At 35.1% G+C, this 20,562-nt stretch overlaps 1 protein-coding gene across 6 annotated transcripts in view; it reads left to right on the top strand.

The window, feature by feature from the left end:
- TRPC4 (transient receptor potential cation channel subfamily C member 4) overlaps nt 1-3,446 on the top strand; it is a 211,684-nt gene extending 208,238 nt beyond the window's left edge. For all 6 annotated transcript variants that reach the window (XM_014732012.3, XM_070240250.1, XM_070240251.1 and 3 more), the window contains 3 exons: nt 754-795; nt 926-1,015; nt 2,478-3,446. In XM_014732012.3, the coding sequence (XP_014587498.1) occupies nt 754-795; nt 926-1,015; nt 2,478-3,200 (855 nt within the window). In that variant the 3' untranslated portion in view covers nt 3,201-3,446. The remainder of the gene's footprint in view (nt 1-753; nt 796-925; nt 1,016-2,477) is intronic.
- The last annotated feature ends 17,116 nt before the right edge of the window (nt 3,447-20,562 follow it).

Here is a 20,562-nt window from a genome sequence, read left to right as displayed (position 1 = left end):
CTAATCATTAAACATCTTCTCTCTCCATTCTGCACTCTGAAGTCACTGCTCTGTGCTAATCCTAGTTCTGATCCAAAACCATTCTGATCTCTTCAAAATGAGCCGGAATTCACATTTATTTTAAAAAATGATAAATTAATGAACCCTATGTTTGAACAGAATCTTTTATTTTATTTTTTTGTTAAATTCAACCATCTAATTAAAACAGCAACCCTCTCTAATGTACATCTGATTGAATTCAGTGTTGGGGAATTTATTGTCTAACAATGTTCCTGATTTCGTGTTGCATATCGTGGTTAAATTCTTGATGTTGCTCTGTTGACATTTAGACCTTCCTATTGTTATAATGCTAGCTTTTCACTCTATCGAATTATTTCTACTTGATATTTCTTTTAATTTTTATTTGATATGTTCTGTCTGTGTCTCTTAGCATCATTTCAACTGATTTGGGGTACGTATTCACTACGATAACCTAATTCTCCATCGCATTATATTAGAAAAATGCCAGTTCCACCATTGTTAACTAATTCTATATATTAAATGCCATAGGATTATAACCTTGCACTTTGTTGTTTTGGCTCCCTATCTTTCGATTCACGTGAAGCACTCTTTAGCTATTATCCATTGTCTAGTAAAATTCTCTCTTTGGAGAAATGAGGGGAAAAAATTTTTGACTAAAAAAACAATGAATTATTTTCCAGAATGTTAATGTATCAATATAACCAAAAAGTATATGTCCTCGTTCCTTTTCAGAGACGAGCTGCTGATAATTTAAGAAGACATCACCAATATCAAGTAAGTTACTCTTGTATTATATCTTGAAATTTACACTAAAATAAAGTACAATCTCCTCTTCAGAACTGACTCAAGAAAGCAAGCATATTTATGCATTGAATATCCATTCTGTTGTTTTAAAATGCCTCAGGAAGTTATGAGGAATCTGGTGAAGCGGTACGTGGCTGCCATGATCAGAGATGCCAAGACTGAAGAAGGTCTGACGGAAGAGAACTTTAAGGTAAGCATTTTCATCTTCACCATCATCACTGAAAGGCAGATTCTGCAGAGCGTGGAACCAGGCACAGCACATTTAAAATCAAAGCTGGAAACAGCCCTGTGTTCCAGTAAGACCGGATGTCTTCTGATTTTAAATTAAAGTCCTATTGAATTATCAAAATAAAAACAAGTGGAGAAATTTCGCCTCAAAATACATTGTTTCCAAACATACTTAATCTGAAATGTCAAGGGACTTATTTGGAGGCAGAGAAATCCTAGTGCCCAGTGGCATTTGACTTGCTGATCCCAGCAACACTCTACCGAGACAGCTTTAGTTTTTGAAATTTCAGTCTGATTTCTAAACTTAAAACATTTAGTGCCAGCACCCTGAAAACAACAACAAAACCTTTTTTGTGTTCTACACTGCTTTGGTAGTGGAAATTTAAGGTTTGAGCTTAACTATGACTTATAAACTCAGTCTTTCCCCCTGAGGATTTTCTTTAATTCTATCAGGGGAGATGAGTGGAATACATGAAATATGTATATGCTCATATCATGTGTATGAAATACTTTTGTTATTCTGCATCAGTTTGTAGAGATTTTTGAAGAATGATTAAAGTCAATAAGATCTTATAGGCAAAAACAAACAAATAAAATACCCAAAGAGGACCTTTAACAGAGAAAAGCAGCAGGTTTGATAAAAAGAATAAAGATAAGCAGTCAGTTAGGTAGAGGAGAGAAACTGCAAAACAAAGCGCAGATTGAAAGTTGGCTAGGGTCCAAAATGTTCTTTGCAGTCACAGCAATCCAAATTTTGAAGTTAAATGGTTCACGGTGTTTGGGGAGATAGGTTGGAGGCAGGAGACCACCACAAAGGCTTCCATCAGGTTAGGACTGAGAATTCCATTGTCCAGAAAGATGAGAAAAGGATGAATATAAGACACGCTGTCTGATCTGAAGCAATGGGCAGGATTTAGCGGTTGACCCAGGTGTTGGGTAAAATCAACTTCAAGGCAGTAAACAGTTGAAAGTCACTGCCAACTCTTGGAAGACTAGACTCCACTTTATTTTTTTAAATATCCTTTTGGGCAGCAAAACTGTGACAATATTAAAAATCTTTAAAAAATGCATCTCTGAGAGAGTATGAAGTGACTGGAAAGCAGATGTATATTTTAGAGAAGAAGTATTTGAAACTCTTTTCTCCCGAAAACCCAATATACTTGACTACATAGTGGTGGAAAAGAAAATTCTTTTCGTTTCCTTTTACATCAAAGTTAGGAAATCCGCCTGTTCCTCCAGAACTCCAACAGCGAAATTAGTAGACATCAAAATGACACAAGTGCCGGTGAGAAAACGCAATTCTTAATGGAACCACAGCAGAATGGAAGCTTAGCTCTTAAAATAGGTCAGACTCATCTATGAAATAAGCAAATGATGTTGATTTAAGTCATAAAACTAATTTTATCATTTTAAACTTCACCTAGGAACTAAAGCAAGACATTTCTAGTTTCCGCTTCGAAGTCCTGGGGTTACTAAGAGGAAGTAAACTATGTACGGTGCAATCCGCTCACGCCGCGACGGAGTCTTCCAACTCAGCTGACTCCGATGAAAAGAGCGATAACGAAGGAAGCAGCAGGGACAAGAAAAAGAACTTCAGCCTTTTCGATTTAACCACCCTGATTCATCCGAGATCGGCAGCAATTGCCTCTGAAAGACACAACATAAGCAATGGCTCCGCCCTGGTGGTGCAGGAGCCCCCTAGGGAGAAGCAGAGAAAAGTGAATTTCGTGACTGATATCAAAAACTTTGGGTTATTTCACAGACGATCAAAACACAACGCTGCTGAGCAAAATGCAAACCAAATCTTCTCTGTTTCAGAAGAGATGGCTCGTCGACAGGCTGAAGGACCACTGGAGAGAAATATTCAACTGGAATCCCGAGGCTTAGCTTCACGGAGTGACTTGAACATCCCCGGCCTCAGTGAACAATGTATATTAGTAAACCATCGAGAAAGGAACACAGACACCCTCGGTTTACAGGTAGGCAAGAGAGTGTGTCCGTTCAAGTCAGAGAAAGTGGTCGTGGAAGACACTGTCCCAATAATACCAAAGGAGAAGCGCGGGAAGGAAGAGGACTGTAGCGTAGACTATGACGTAAACCTCACTGACACAGTCACCCACGAGGACTATGTGACAACAAGATTGTGATACTTGAAGGAGGAAGTGTATATCCTGCATACACGTATTTTCCGTAGTGGTCTGGGTGGGGGGAGATGTTTAAAAGCGAATTAGCAAATGCTAACGTACACTTTATAGCATTTATTAACTGTGGCATATTAATGTGTAACAAGTTTAATTAAGGCAAAGGCTATCAAAAACCTTTGTTTTGTAGCCTGCTTTTGCTTTCACAATTTGTTTTACAATTTTTTTGTTAATAAATAAACGCACCTTGTATTCTTGTACTGTTGCAATAACCCACAGGAAATTTTTAGCTATCTTTTTCAATGAAAACAAATGCAATTTATTTCATGTGGTAGTTGACTCCTACAATAGATATTTTTATATGCATAAAACAACGTAGCTGAAATATTAGAGCTTTTCATAATTTTTTAGGGTCTCTAGAGATGGTTACTTACCAAGGACTTTTCACCCAGCCCTACAGTTTGGCTTTAAAACACAAATAATATCAAATTATTTCTCAAGAACATGTAAATAATTATAGTACACAATTAAAGCAAGCAAGCCTGGTTCTCATGAAGTCATGATCAAACTCTCTGTTAAAATGAAAATCAGGTATACTTCATGGAATTTTAGGTCGCCCAGTTTTCCTTTCAGTAAGTAAAAAAAAACTGTTGGTCTTAATTTAGATGATTGATGATTTTTAATGATATTTTGTCAGAAAAAAAGGTTGTATCTCAAGCTTAAAAAAACCAATTACCTTTTTCTGGTTTAACTGCTAATCAGTGTAAATATGAGTCTTTATGAATAACTTGAATTTCAAAAATATGGCAGAAGTTCTCAGTGATAGAAATGAACAATGATAGATTAAAGTAGTTTAAGCACCTTAAACAAAGCAAGATGATTGCCTACTCATAATATACAGATGAAAATGAACTCACTCTGACAATCCAAATCTAAGCAAAGTGAAATTCTGTTTTCAATCAGTGCAGTATTGTTGTCAATTCAAAAGAAGTACAAAAATCTAGAAGTTTCCTCTTCTTTCCCTCAGTGACTGGTATATATTTCTTTAAAATTAAAATCACTCAAAAATCATTATTAATTTTAGCAGTGGATATAGACACATAGTTTTCTCCACAGGGTCAACATTCTTAATTACTTGTTTCTGCTGTTGTTTCCAAGGTAATTTAGCTTATATTACACTCATTCACCAAATTCCCAAAAGGGAAAGTGTTTTCACCAGATACGAAAAAAGGTACTGGCAACTTTGTAAAGTGTAAATTATGTAACCTGTGTCTGTTTAAGCCACTATGGAAATAGAAGTTTCTTCATCACAGGCAATTAGCATTTATTTCAAATCAATAGAAAAATGCTGAATTCATTTTACTTCAAAAATTACTTCCATGAACTAGAGAAATTGTATATGATTTCGCATTGACTTGAAACTGCATAGTTTTACAAAACCCAGTTTTGGATTGCCATACATCAAAAATAAGGAATAACAGCAATAACAGCATCAGCCACTGTTCTATATGCCATACATGTATTAATATATAGGTACTGCTCATAAACACTCTCTGAAGGAGCTACTGTTCTTATCCCCACTTTATAGATGAGGAAACTGTGGCAAGCGCTGGCTCAGGAAAGGTTCACAGCTAGTGGCGGAGCTATGCCGTGTCCATCAGGGCCAGGCCCTTAACCGCTTTACCCCACTGCCTCTCAGACACCAACAGACCGAGCGAAGAAGTGTGTGTATAGAGGGGCTACTATTGCCACTTCAGAAATGCCATATTTTGAGAGACAATGAGTTTGGTAAACTCCGTAAGTTTGTGTCTCTTCTTGCAAAGCAAGAGGAATGTGTAAAATTAAAGATATATTAGATTCTTTAGATTCAATTATGTTATAGAAGTTAGAAGATTTTAAAAAGCATATTTGGTATGGGATGTTAGAATTCAACTGGAAATATTAGATTTTAGTTTTCAGGAAAGCCAGAGGCACTGAGTACTGCTCCCTCCTAAATCTGGCTTTGGCCTAGGCTATTAGGAATGAATGAGCTGGACAGGTTTGCAGAAACACAGTAAGCCTGATGAATATTCTAATTACTTCAAGCACATCTTTATCTCAGGTATGTTAGGACTCAGTAAGCCCTGAGGATAGTGAAATATCCAATTGTTCTAAGTTAGACATACGGCAGTAGGGAAATTGTAGGCCTATTCTCAAACTTGCAGTATTTTCCAATGATTCTTCTTTTGCCCCTTCTGTTTTTGTCTTTGTGTTTCTTTCCAAAGTAAAGATCATATACATCATCATTATGCATACGCTACCGAAATTTAATTTCAAATTACCTCTATTCCTTCAAATAATACCAACAACAATAAATGCAACAATAACAAAAATTTTTCCCGGTAATTTATTTATATCAGGAATAGGGTGCTGATATTTTATTGGTGAACATGGTGATAATAGAGAGATATTCTTGGAGCCAGTAACACACTGCTTTTCAGTGTTCTGGAAATGATGGTTTCTAACAACCCTCAGATGTCACTGACAGATGCATTTATGAGTTTAAACAAAGTATTGGATATTGTCGGTACCAGATATCCTAGAATTGGGTATTATTCTAAATACATAGGGATACTAGGTAGCATTAATGAAGACGAACAGTAGAAAAGAATAAGGAAACATAAAACAACAGCAGGATTGCAAATAAAGGGATTATGTTTTTGAGGTCTTTCAGTGAGTAATTTGGGGTTTCTTTTCATTTCTATCTCTATCAACAGAAATTCCTAAACACCAAAGAGGTTTGACATCACACTTTCATTTGCATAAATAACGTTTTTTGTGTGTTTCATGCCCTTTTGATCTTGCTGCTGCTCAACTGTATTTATTTATTTATTTTTGACCAGGGTTGGGTGGAAGAATGTCTAGAAAATCCAGTTTAACTTAATGGAATTAGGTTAAATTTCACAGCACTTCATTTATCATAGATATGTCTTTGCAAAACCCATTTACAAGAAAGAACGCTGTAAAGATGTACCTCACCATTTGTGATAGATGTATTCCTGAAAATATCTGTGTAAATAAATCTATATTAACTTCAGTAGGGAAACTGGCTATGTAAAAAAAATGGTAGTAAATTATTTTGTAAAATGATGAATTATTTTTCAAAGTGATGATCATCCTCAAAATGTAACTGTTTCATAAGTTGAATATTTGTATATCAAATTTTCTTAAATTAGATATTTTATTTACTGGCTGGCAATTAAAATACTGCAAAAGCATACTCACTTTCTTGCCTTGACCTGGAGAGCAACCTGACATACAGTAGTAATCAAACACACAAACCCAAACAATGAAATTTCTTGGGTTACTGTTGGGATGTAAAGAATGAAATTGATGAAGAGTTAAGGGTAATAAACTTATCATATTATTCTCATAGAAGAGTCAATTTTCTAGCCAATGTGGAAGGAATATAGGTAGCCAGTGGTATAAAAATGCACTCTTTTAATATTCAATAATTCTGGGATTTAGTTGAGCGAATGATTCTCCAGTCTCATGGGTTTTTGTTGAAGAGCAGACATCAAGTATTGAAATCTCTCCCTTCTTAGTTGTTGTGCATTGTGTTTGTAGCCAAACTTTCTACAGTTTAGACAGCCACCAGTTTAAACATTTGAGATGGTACCCCTAAAAAATAACCTGCAAAAACAGTCCATGTTTCTCTCTAAATATGTTTATAATGACAAATTTTTTGAAAGCCAAATTTATGAATATATTTCACCATTTTGAAAACTACTTCTTTAGTTTAGCTTTATTATATTTTTTTCTTGACTTATATTCTCCAAAATTCAGACCTCCCAGTAACCATAGAAACTAGAAATTTAGTATCTCTGGCAGTTTCCTTAAATTCAACTTCAAAAATGTTATTTTAATTATTTCACAATATATTACAAAGCATTTTGTGTACATGCTGTTATCACATGACTTTTTTAAAATTTTACAAGCTTATTAAATAAGTTCTCCATAGATTACTGGAGAAACTAAGGCTCAGGGCATTTATGGAGATTATCCAAATTTACCCAGCTACTCGGTGGTTGAGTGGAGCTTAAAGAAAAAACTCTTCATCTAGATATTCGGGTGAGTCATCAGGTCGTAAATATCTTGGTTAATGAATTTTTACTTTTGTGAAATTTTGTCTCCTTTGCTCCCTCCTTCAATAGAAAATATTTACAGTTCAAATTTTCCACAGCTAAAATTCAGAATTAATATCATATTACCTTTTTCCCTACAAGATTGTTTGTTCACATATTTTTTTTTTAAGTAGTTTCTTACTGTTTTCTGGAAGTACACCGTTCATCATTTTTACTTCAACTGTAGACTTTGTCATTATTCTACATACACACTGGTAACAAAAAAATGTATTAAATAGTAGCAAGTCTTCTCAACTGAAAAATGATAGAGCTGAAAAATATGAAGCTGAACCAAGATTAAGACCATGGGACCAGGGCCAAATTTGCCAGGCTGTCACTGAGCTGACCAACAGTGATGCTGTCTCTGCCAGTGAAATTAACCAGTAACAAAACCATCAGTTTCCTCTAGAGCTGCGCTGTCCAGTGTAGCTACTCTCCACAAATGGCTACTAAGCCCTGGAAATGTGTGAAACACACCAGATTTCAAAGGCTTAGTATGAAAACAGCGTAAAGTATCTCATTAATAATTTATACTGATTGCAAGATGAAATAATATTTTGGATGCATTGGGTTAAAATATACTAATTAAGTTAGTTTCATGTTTCTTTTTGCTTTTTAATGTAGCTACTAGAAAATTTAAAAATAGTATGTGGTTGGCATTTATAACTGGCAGTACATTCTGTTGGACAGTGGTGCTCTGGAGTATCTCTATTTGTTTCACTCAATTCATGTACTTCCATCATTTGAATCCCATACATAAAACTTATGTATTAAATTACTCAAAAAATATTCCTATGGCTTGACTAAAATTTGCCATCTCTCCTTGATTCCCAATCTCCTAATGGAATCTCTGCCAATAATTTGCTGTTTTTCATGTTTTCCCTTGCCTTTGCAAATATATTAATATATAAATATGCATGCCTATGTATAGGCTAAGGATTTTTATTGTTTTTATTCAAGAATGGAATTATATGATACCTATAACTTAGTAACTTGTTTGTTTTTCATTTAACAAGGTATCATGGAAGATTTCCTAGGGCCATCTAATGTAGTGGAGTCATTTGAATCCATTCAAAGAAACTTCTTCACTAGTTGTTTTACCTATTGAAATATATTCATACTCTATTTCTAAAACCGCTATGGAAGAGCTACTTATTGGATCAAACACAAGGTTTTGAGGAGTACTTGAGAGACAACAAGGTGTTTCTTAAAGGCAAATATGTTCATTTCTCCCTGTGTTTACAATCTGCAGAGCTCTCTATTTCCCTTGTGATTAAGTGCAGATTCCATAGCGTGATCTTCATAAAGTGGTCCCACTTCTGGTTCCAGAATCATTTCTCAGCATCGTTCTCTTTTACAGACTAAACTTCGCCATTCTGGACTTTTTCTTACTATTTAAGATGTACTATTTCTCTTTCCCCAACATTTGCAAATGCTGTTCCTCTAGGCTTGCATCATAATTAGACCAAAACTTTATTAGAGAATTTTCTTTAATCTAAGATTTTAATTAATTCTAATTTATCTGTTTTTATGGTTTCCTTTAGGTCTAATTGTTTTACCAAATGTCTTTTTTCTTAAAGATTATCTCTTTCTGAGCCTGCAGATAATGAGCCTGGTTTCCCTACTCTGGGAATAGGAGGTTATCTGCATTGACTTCCTTTCAGGGCATCAATGTACTTAGAGAGGCTTAATTTACTCCTAGGAAATAACTCACTATGTTGCTTCAGCAGTCAGAACATAAAATGGCCTGTGGTCTGCGGGTAGGCAAGAGCCTGGTATCTTTTCATAGGTCCTGTAGAGTGACCACAAATGGGGCATTTCACTCATCTAGACCTTGTCTGCTGGTATTTGAAATTTCTAGATGAAAATGTCCCATCTATCTCTAAAATACTGAACGAAACTAAATCACTTTTCTAAAGTTAGAATTACCAAACAAATAGGAAAGTGAAATATAGAAAAAATAAAGACACCATGAAATATTCCATGAATGGTTATTTATTCAGGTTTTTCTCAAATTAAACTTTTAAAAAATTTTGAGACCACTATAGATTCACATTGCAGCTGTAAGAAATAATACACATACCATTTACCCATTTTCCTCCAGTGGAAACATCTTTCAAAACTACAGCACAATATTGCAAAATATTAACATGGATGTAATCCACCGATCTTATGCGGATTTCTGCAGTTTTACTTGTGCTTATGTGAGAGGGCTTCTGTGTGTATTTAGTTCTATACAATTTTATCACATGTGTAGGTTTGTGTATCCACAACCTTAGTCAAGATACAGAACATTTCCATTGCCGCAAGGATCCCTGGTATTGTCCCTTTTTAACCACATCCATTTCTTAACACCCACCTCAAACTCAAACCCTTGAAAACTACTAACTTGTTGTCCGTTTTTGTAATTATGTCATTTCAAGATTGTTATGTAAGTGGAATCACACAGCGTGTAGCCTTTGAGGATTAGTATTTTTCACTCAATATAATTCTCTGGAGATTCATCCAAGTTGTTACAACTATCAGTAGTTTGTTGCTTTTTTATTGCTGAATCCTATTCTATGGTATGGACATACAATTTGTTTAACATTTCACCCATTGAATGATATCTGGGCTGTTTCCAGTTTTTGGCTATTCAAATAAAGCTGCAGTGAATGTCCACGTACAGGTTTTTGTGTGACCAGGACTATAATTGCTTGGTAGTATGGGAGTTGCATGCTTAGTTTTATAAGAAACAGCCAACCCGCATCTCAGTGTACCTGTACCATTTTACATATTCACCAGCAATGTATGAATGAGTTAATTTCTCTGCATTTTTATAGCTTTTGGTTTGTCACAAAGATTTATTTTATTCATTCTGATCATTGTATAATGATATCTCATTGTGGTTTTAATTTGGTTTTCCTTGATGACTAATGATGTCAAACACTTTTCTTGCACGTATTTGCCATCTGTATGTCATTGTGGTGAAATGTCTTTTCATGTTTTTGCTCATGTTCTAATTAGATTATTTATGCTTTTTGATGTTGAGTTTTGAGAGTTCTTTTTACATTCTAGACACTAGTCTTTTGTCAGATATGTGTTTTGTAAATATTTTCTCCCGTTCTGTAACTCGTCTTCTCATTCTCTTAACAGAGTATTTCAGAGAAGAAAATTTTTAAATTTGGATTAAGTCCCATTTTTCAACCCTACGTTTTATGGCAATTCTAAGATGATGAAGATTTTATCCATTTTTTTCTAAAAGCTTTATACTATTGTGCTTTACATTTGCCTATACTATTTTTCCTTGTCTTTTCTTCCAAGTACTTTATCACTACACAGATTTACAAAAGAAAAGTCATCTTGAGGAGCGGGATCATGTCCACAGAGAGAGAGGCAATGAGGAGGGGCACTGTTACCAGGCACGTATGCAGGTGGCGGGGAATTTGGGATAACAACAAGAAAGGTAAATCATTTTTATGAGATAACAACTGACTTAGTTACCCAGACTTTATAGCCAGACTTTTTTTGGAACTTGTTGGGTAAAATTTTTCTGGTAACCCATACTTTTCTGAAGCTTGGGGAAAAAAAAGCTGAAATAATATTTCAATTTTGTTACATTTCTCCCAACTTCCTGAATCAGATGGAGAAGCAGTAAAGAATGAGAAAAACTTCTGTGATGAGGTTGAAAACCAGAAACACAAAAAATTTTCAAATGTACTCCTCTTCATGAAACCCAATTGCTATTTGAAAAAGGCTGAGACTGCTGAAGCACGATCCCACTCTCTATTTTCTGAAGATTGATCACTAAATTTGAAGCTACCATGAAGGTACCATTAGAACAACCAATGATTTGTTTAAAATGCTTCCTTTTGGCTTTAACAGCGCACAACAAAAAAACAATAATTTGAGTATAAGAGCAATGTAATTCGTTGGTGTAAACAATTAAATTAGAATAATGAAATTATGACTACATAAGAATATATATGGACCATTAAACAAAACAGCTTACTGCACACAAAAAGATAATGATTGAATGATAAAGAATGTGGCATAAAATTCCCATGTTAATCAAAATCATTTCTGAGGCTTGTATTAGAAAGGAGAATTATCACTAATCCCTATAAAAATATGGACTAGAATTTTGACTGTCATTATATGACAATATTTTGATTCTCTTGTAGAAATATAGCAATTAACTGAATTAATCAATGAAAACTATTGGAATTCCTCTCCTATAGAATTCAAAGTTTCCATTTTACGAAGCATAAAGTTGAAAATCGTATCTCAATGCATAAGATGATCTGGATCCTTAATTTTGCTTTCACTTTCTATCCTTTCCCATCCCCCTCCCCCCTCAGAGATTTGGCCCAGTGGCAAACAGTAGGGATAAAAAGATGAAGTATACTTTCTAGAGGAGCTCACAAAGTCAAATCTGGAAAATCTCACTTATGCTTCGCATTGTGAGAGATTGGAAATAGCATTGTTCTCCATACAGCTGGTGCTTAGCAGTCAAGGTCTGTAGACTGGATATCTTTTTCCTCGTCATCCATCCAGCCATGTGAAAAGAGACTGTTTTGCGAGATGAGATATGTATTTTAGCTTTCTTTGACGTAGAAATGTAGTAAGAAATACAGAAAAGACATAGGTTTTTAATTTCATACTTAAAATAAATTTATCTAATTGGTGATACGTTGATCAATTTGCATCTTCATATTTTTACCCAGCTACCAGGTAAATTGACTTTTGCAGCAATTATTCCTTCATTCACAAATATTAATTAAGCATGCATTTTGTGACAGGTATTATGATACACGCTAAGAGTAAAATAATAAACAAAATTCATTGAATCAAAAAAAGATGAATCTTCTGGAATCTTCTGGAAATAACAATTCAGTACGATAAGCATGCTGTCCCTGGGGAGCACCGAGGAGGAGCACTTTACCTCGTTTGGGTACAGAAAACAAGAGAAGTCTATGTCAATTCCTAAAGACGAGTAGTAGTTATTCTGAAGTTGGTCTTTGTCCTGGGCACAATTGGGAGTAATCAAAGAATTTCATGTAGGAGTTTGTCATGACAAAATTCTCTTAAGGTAGAGATGGAAAGAGATGTGAAAATCATCACATTTGCACAACGAAATTAAAGGGAAATGAGTCTTTTCGATTCTGAAAAAGAATTTTTTTAGGATTTTGCTTAATGGTTTTACACAGCCTAACCGCTAATCTGCAGACAATAAATGAGCAGTAAATTTTTCTAAGGCAAAACAAGTCAATACAATTCTAATTAGTTTTCTATTTTATCTTTTAAAAAGCTGAACATGTTTTATATTTAATCATAATTTTCTGGCCATTCTTAATCATCTTAAGAGTAATTATCTTTTAAAAATAGTTTTATTGAGATATAATCCACAAACCATACAATTCACTCATTTAAAGTGTAAAATTCAGTGGTTTTTAGTATATTCACAGATCTGAGCACTCATCACAATTGAGTCAACTTTAGAATATTTTCATAACTCCAAAAAAACCCCTGTACCCTTTAACTATCCCCATCCTATCTTTCCACCCGACCCTGCTCCAGACCTAAGCAACCATTAATTTTTTTCTGTCACTATAGATTTCCTACTCTGGATTTGCATATGAATTGGATCACATATGTGGTGTTTTGTGACTGACTTCTTTCAAATGACATAATGTTTTCAAGATTCACCCAAGTTGTAATGTGTCAGTACTTTATTTCTTCTTATGACCAAGTAACATTCCTTTCTATTTATATACCACTTTTCGTTTATTTATTTGTCTGTTGATGGGCATTTGGATTGTTTCCGCCTTTTGGCTATTACAAACAATGCTACTATAAACCGTCACAGTCAAGATTTTGTGTGGACATATGTTTTCATTTCTCTCGGGTAAATAACCAGGAGTGGAATTACCGGGTCATATGGTAACTGTGAATAATCATTTGAGGAGCTGCCAGACTGTTTTCCACAGTGGCTGCACTATTTTCCATTCCCACCGGCTGTGTATGAGAATTCTGATTTTTCCACATCCCCATCAACTCTTTTTCTTTCAGTTTTTTATCCTAGCCATCCTAGTGGATGTGAACGGTATCTCATGTGGTTTTGGTTTGCATTTCTGTGATAATTGATGGTGCTGAGCATCTTTTCAAGAGCTTTTTGGCCATTTGTATGACTTTCTTGGAGAAATATTTATTCAGATACTTTGACTATTCTTAATTGGGTTATTTATTTGTCTTTTATTATTGAATTTTGAGTTCTGTATATGTTGTAGACACAAATCCCTTATCATGTATATGACTTGGAAATATTTTCTCCTTCTCTGCAGGTTGTCTTTTCACTTTCTCGGTGGGGTCTCTTGAAGCACAAAAGTTTTTAATTTTGATGAAATCCCATTTATCTATTTTTCCTTCATTGCTTATGATTTTAGTGTCATATCTAAGAATCTTTGCCAATGTCATGAATATTTAGCCAAATGTTTCCTTGTGAAAGTTTTATAGTTTTAACTCTCACATTTAGGTCTTTGATCCATTTGAGTTAATTTTTGAATATGCAGTGAGGTAAGGGTCCAACTTCCTTCTTTTGCAAGTGGCAATCAAGTTGACTCCGCATGGTTTGTTGAAAGGACTATTCTTTCCCCATCGAAAGGTCTCACTACCTTTGTCAAAAATCAGTCGATCATAGATGTATTTATAGACTTCTTTCTTAACTCTCAATTCTATTTCATTGAGATATATGTCTATCCTTGCACTATTACCACACTGACTTGACTATTGTTGCTTTGTAACAGTTTTGAAATCAGGAAGTGTGAGTCCTCTTACTTTATTCTTTTTTTTCCTAGCATTATTTTAGCTATTCTGAGTCCCTTGGAAGCCCATATGTATTTAGAATCAACTTTTCAATTTTTACAAAGAAATTATCTGGGATTCTGATAGTGATTTTATTGAATCTATAGGTCAGTTTGGGGAATGTTGCCATTTTTAGAATGTTAAATCTTCTGATCCGTGAACATGGGATGCTTTCCCATTTATTTAGGTCTTCTTTAATTTATTTTAACAGTTTTATAGTTTCAGAGTATAAGTTTTGTACTTCTTTTGTTAAATTTATTCCTAAGTATTTTATCCTTTTTGATGCTGTTGTGAATGGAATTATAATTATCTTTTAAGTTCCTCAAAAGTCAGAAATTCTTGATACACAATACATAAGAATCAATTCATCAATTAAAAACTGGATAAAGTGAAATTTCTATTGCCCATCACCATAGAGACTTTTGCTAAGTAATTATGCAATTTATGAGGATCCAACCTCTTTTATTGACAGAGCCACTTAACTGCTAGAATTGTTTTGAAGGTGGTATACATAAAAGCCAAGAATAAAATAAATTATATATTTGAGCATACAATTCTCCATTCTTCTTCAGATTTCTGCTTAATGGTCTCATTTTAATTACCCTGTGTATTGTCTACGTAACTTTTGTCAATTTTAATTGCAATGTGGTTACACATGTTAATAATATGTTTGTCTTTACATCTAAGCCTAGCATTACCATCCATCTCATCATTTCATTATGTGTTCATAATGTGAACATAAACTTCTCATGTTAATTTTAAGAGGAATTTTCAAATTGTACTGGGTTTTATGTATGTATACACTGTAGTTTTTTGATGCTAATATGCACCAAGTAACCATTATGGCAGATCTTGTTATGAATATCTAATTATAATCTTACTGATAAATGAGGAGTGAGGAGTAAGCAAGTGAATTAAAATGCTTATTACTATTTTTGATATTTGCAATTTTAGTATACTTAATAAGGGTTTTTTTTGACTAATCTGGAAAGTATGCCCATGAATTTTACCAGTTTATAGAATTAAGATATTCCATTAATCTTATTATATAGGACAGGAGGAAGAATAAATCTAGCTACTTGGGAGGATTAGTGCTCAGGGGAGGCCATAACCAGACTAATTGGTTACGCTGGTTGAAAAAATGAGATGAAGAGAAAAGATGAGTGGCTGTATAAGAAAACAAGGTCCATGATATCTGAGGATTAAGAATCCACTATGGATGAGAAAAAGAAAAAAAGCGAGAAAGATGGCAACAAGCACAACATTCCGTCCACAATTCTTAGTAGAAGGATTTGGATTGATGCTCCCGCCAAAGCCTCCCTCTCTGGCCTTCATGTGCTCTGTCTGTCCCTATCAAGGACAATTTAAGAGGGAAAAAATGTTTTGAGGAAATAAAATAGGCCAATCATAGACACAAATATTATGACTTTATGTATGTCTACATGGCACTAAAATGAGTGAGAATTTGGTTAGAATTAAGTTTAATAAATGAAAATAGCCAAAGCCAGTCTCAATCCAAATTTTTTGACCAGAATCCTCTGCTTTGGCTATTGGACTTGAAAGCAAGAAATTTAATTTCTAACTTCATTCTAATGTCTTTATTGGCTCATTTGTAAAATGGGAAAATGGCAACTTACTACTCTGGACCAAGGAGCTCAGTTATCATTATGATTTGAAAAAATGGAAGAAGAAGTTGAAAGCATTTTGTCAAGTATAAGGAAATATGTGTGCGTGATTTTCTTTTCATTACATGAGGGTAACACTAAGGAATTTCAAAGAATTTAGCATTAAGTGGTATATAAATTCTTCACATCTAACTTGGATCAAAGAAAAACTATGCAAATCACCTTAGGAAGCAGAATGAACTGCAGGCCAGGAAGAATTCACTGCAACCTGATCTAATGTATTAATGTGGCTAAACAAAGAAAATGACTGTCAGAATGAGGGGGACAGCCACAATCTGGATAAATGCTGTAGAGAAAAGGTAAAGAAGTGTCAGAGCAGCCAATTTTGGCATTTCCAGGCACGGCACGTATTGCACTGGAAAAGAATCTTTGTTCATGGGTTTGGATCATTCAGGTCCCACTGATAAAGCTGACCCAGTGTGGAGATAAATGAATGAAGGTATGTTGATAAATGTCTCTGATACCATGCCCCAAATTTTGCTTTCTAATCCTAGTAAGGTCCCTTGGTATAGCTTTATTCATGGAAAAACTGCACTACTAATGTTGAATCATGTATTCTGGTTTATGTGACAGCTATAACCATGGAAATAAGAAATAGGCATCTTGATTATAAACAGCAAGCTTCTGAACTTAAGTACCTTGAAGTTATGAGAGATGGGACCATGCCACAGGTGCTGACAAAGTTAGATTTCAGAGCCTGCAGGCGAAGAGCCAGATGCTGAATTATGGCCAATTAATCAAAGTGAGGCCAGCTTGTGAGATCTCCTGGGAGACAGCGAGCTGGTATTTTTGAAGGGACACACGTGTCTGTATCACTAGGTATATTTACTATTCTAATATCCATAGCTATTATTGTCAAATCTCATTTTACACGTTACACTGAAGATCTATCTAAGTTACTAAACAGGAAACTAAAAGGATCACAAATTCTATGTACTTTGGCTTAGATCAGGTTCTGAAATTTACAGAAATAAAACAAAATGTACATACTAACGAAACCTATGCATACCCTGGTGTTTGATTTTAAAGATCCACTCAAACTGTTGGTGATAAAGATGGAGAAGTCAAGAAACATGCTCAAATGTCTGGCCTGGGCAGATGAATAGTTCAAAGGATGAAGAGAAGGAAAGGAAATGACCCAACAATCTGAACAGCCATAGCCAGAAAGATAGTGGGAAATCAGGAGATGTAAGAAAGAAAAGCATTTTTAGGAGAAAGTGGCTTGCATGGTCAATAGCTTCAATAGGTCAAATAACATAAAGATAGAATTTTTCTGGGAGCAAGAACGAAGAACAGAACGGGTTAGAGCAAGCTAATGTAAGATTGACAGAGCAGAGGAGTGATATTCTGAAAGGTGCATTAAAAATTGAAAAAGATTCAGACTCCCAACTTGCTGCTCTCAAGATACATGGGATGTGGAGAATGAATCATACCCACAGGACAGGGCTCCATGGAGAGATGTTTTCCTCAGGTGAGAACCAAAGATTCAGGAGGGGAAAATTGGTGGAAATTATTTTCAAAGTAGTGGGTGATTATTTAAAACTCATTTATTTAGCATAAAATAAGTAAATTATTAAATAATTGTTCTAGAGTTTAAAATGGAAGAGTTTGAGGAAGAAATCAAGGAAGAGAATAGATGACTGGGGAGAATAACATTAAGGATAGTTAACTATATAACAAGGATATCAACCAGAGGGTTCTGTGGCAGGGATGTGTGGCAGGATTTCCTAAAATAATTGATTTCCCAAGTTCCTGGTGGATTTGGGAAAAGAGTGGAAGCATTACTTACATTACTGTCCTTTCTGGAGAAAAGTAGCCTTGTCTTTGATTAATTGCGTTTCTGAGAGAATCTCAGCCCAGGTGAGCAGGGATGTAATAGGTTTAATTAGAGATGAAGAGTCTAACCAGGAGCCCTAAATAACAGTATTTATTCATTTGTTGAATGAAAGCATTAACTGAAATCAACATTTTTTGTACCTTGAGAATTGTTGCTGAAAACCAGGAAAGAAAAAAAAAGATATTGGTTAAGGCAATGACATAAGCTTATTCAAAAGGAGTTAATGGATCCAGTGCAATTTTTATAGGAGGTTGAATAAATTCGCTCCAGCTCTCAATTTTTATGAGAGTTTGCAAAAATCCCTAGACTCAACTTTTTCTTAGCCAGAAGCTTGTTTATTCCTTGCTTCTCTGTGTATCTTCTCCCTCTTCCTCTAAGATACTGCTCCGTAAAGCAGGGGCTTTACCCATATTGTTCACTCTCATACTTCTAGTGCCTAGAACAGTCCTTGGGATATTAGGGTATACCTAATAAATATTTTTAAATAAAGTTTTGAAATGTTCTTCATACTACCATTTTCACTTACCACCAAATTTACTCTATCAATAAGTCAAAGAAGTAGGAATATTAAAATGACTTTCTAAAATCACAATTTTTGAGGCAGCCCTGATGGAATAGTGGTTAAAGTTTGACATGTGCCACTTTGGTGGCCTGGATTCAGTTCCTGGCCTCAGAGCCACATCACTCATCTGGCAGCAGCCATGCTGTGACAGCACCTCACATGGAAGAACCAGAAGGACTTAGGACAAGAATGTACAACTATGTACTGTGGCTTTGGGGAGGGAAAGAGAGAGATAGAGAGATTGGCAACAGATAGCTCAGGGTTAATCTTTCCCAGCAAAAAAAAAAATTAAAATTAAATAAATAAATAAGTAAAATCACAATTTTTACAGAAAATTTAACAAAGAAATGAAAGAAAAAAGAAATCTTTCTGAAGACTGACTTCGACCAGGAAACTTTCACACATATTTTAATATAACTCATAAAGTTTTTTAATAACTAAGTTTTGTAGGTGAGGGAAAAGAGATGGAAAGATTTGATACTTTGTCCTGTATCAAACGACATGTTTGTGGAATAAGATGGATTTTAACATATACACCTCACTTCAAAGAGGAAGACATGGAAGAAGGAAGAGGAGCAGGGGCAGGGGGAGTGGAAGGTAAAGGGGGAAGAGAAAGAAGATAGAAGAAAAATTAGAAGAAGAATGAACACTTCTTGGGATAAACACTTTACCTCATAATTTTCATAAGAATTAGCAGTGATAAACTCTGTTCCTACCACTCAAAATTGACTATCATAGAGTTTTTGCAACTTTTCCAAGGATTCATAGCTAAAAGGTAGTGGAGCTGGGCTTTGAATGAGGGTATTTTTAATTCCAATGCCCATGCTCTTCTGATTACATCACTGTTTTTGACAGAAAAGAGATGAAAAAACAGAAAGAATAGGCAGAATACATTCATTTTCGTTTAGAACTCAAACTGATTTTCCTAAAACTATATTTGGGCTGGTTCTTCCAGTCATGGTAAAGTGAGGGACATGGTCTTCTCTCCCACAAGTCCCCTTGTTTCAGTCGATTGGAGTTACATTGTTTGCATTTACATATTAATATTATACTAAAGATAAAATCATGAGGAAATTATGATTAATAAGCTATTGTCCCATACACATATAATTATCATCACGGGTAATTGTTCCCTCTCACATTGGAGAACCGTCAGAGAAACACTATATAAACACAAACAGAAAGAAAGCCCTTGTTCCTTTGCTATCTGCCTCTACAGAACACAGACACGTGGAGTCCCCACGCGAGTCTAAAGAAATCCACCCTGAAATTAGCTCCAGGAGTGATCTACGTGATGAAAATGGAGTGTGGTGGGACATGAAGTGCACTTTTCCTTAAAGATGTATTTGAATTACTGTGTTTTCAGTTAATACAGAGTGGTTTTAATGGGCTGTGCCTACTCTAACTTTTCACAGTTGTTCTGTCTTTCCTGAGCTTCCATGCTGTTTCATTGATTCATGTCATCACTAACAATAATCATTGAAGACTCTGATAAAGGTTTCTATCATCTGATTATTGGGTGGGTGATGCATATAATAGCAGCAGATGAAAAATCAAAAGCTGCAGAAGCCAAAATTAGATTTACGGGCAGAGAAAAAGAAAGAGAGAAATGATTGCATCAACATAGAGTCAAGTAGGATTCAGTTGTCATGACATGATGTTTGACAAAGGTTTGTTGAACAAATTTGATCCAAGAGCAAAGTTAACAAGCGCTGCTCTTGTTTGCAGTTTTTAAAGTACCATATTTCTTAAGATTTCTGTTATGAAATTTTTGATACACAGCCTTTGCCTGACTCTAAAATAAAATGAATATTGCATTCTTGCCACACTCTGTGCAGGATGATTTCAGCTATTGAACAGAATTGGCTATTGGCTGGTTGGAAGAGAACAAATAGAGACACAAACGCTCCTTGTCTGTTCCTCTCTGCTCCTGTCCTTCATCCCTCACCCCCTCCAGTCGCTCCTTCTCAGCATCAATAAGGGCTTTTTCCTCATTTCAGAATGCTCCCTTGACCCGACTCAAGTAGAGAAAGAACGGCAATTGTCAGGGTTTGACCTCTTCTAGCACATTTATTGCAGCAGCAATCTATTTATTTCCCACCTTTCACTCCCCATCAAGAAGCAGGAAATTGTTTCACAGAAGAGATACAATGTGTTGTGTCTGGGTCAGAAACCCTCTGCTCATGAGTATGGGAGTGAGGACTGTGTACTCCTGTCAGGAAAGAGCAGTACAAGGATGCCTTCAAACTGATTTTAACCTTCAAACACATATTCAAGT

Source organism: Equus caballus, chromosome 17 (assembly GCF_041296265.1).
Source record: "Equus caballus isolate H_3958 breed thoroughbred chromosome 17, TB-T2T, whole genome shotgun sequence".
NCBI lineage: Eukaryota > Metazoa > Chordata > Mammalia > Perissodactyla > Equidae > Equus > Equus caballus.
Note: the sequence above shows the minus strand (reverse complement) of the source record. Positions and strands in the feature narration are given on the sequence as shown.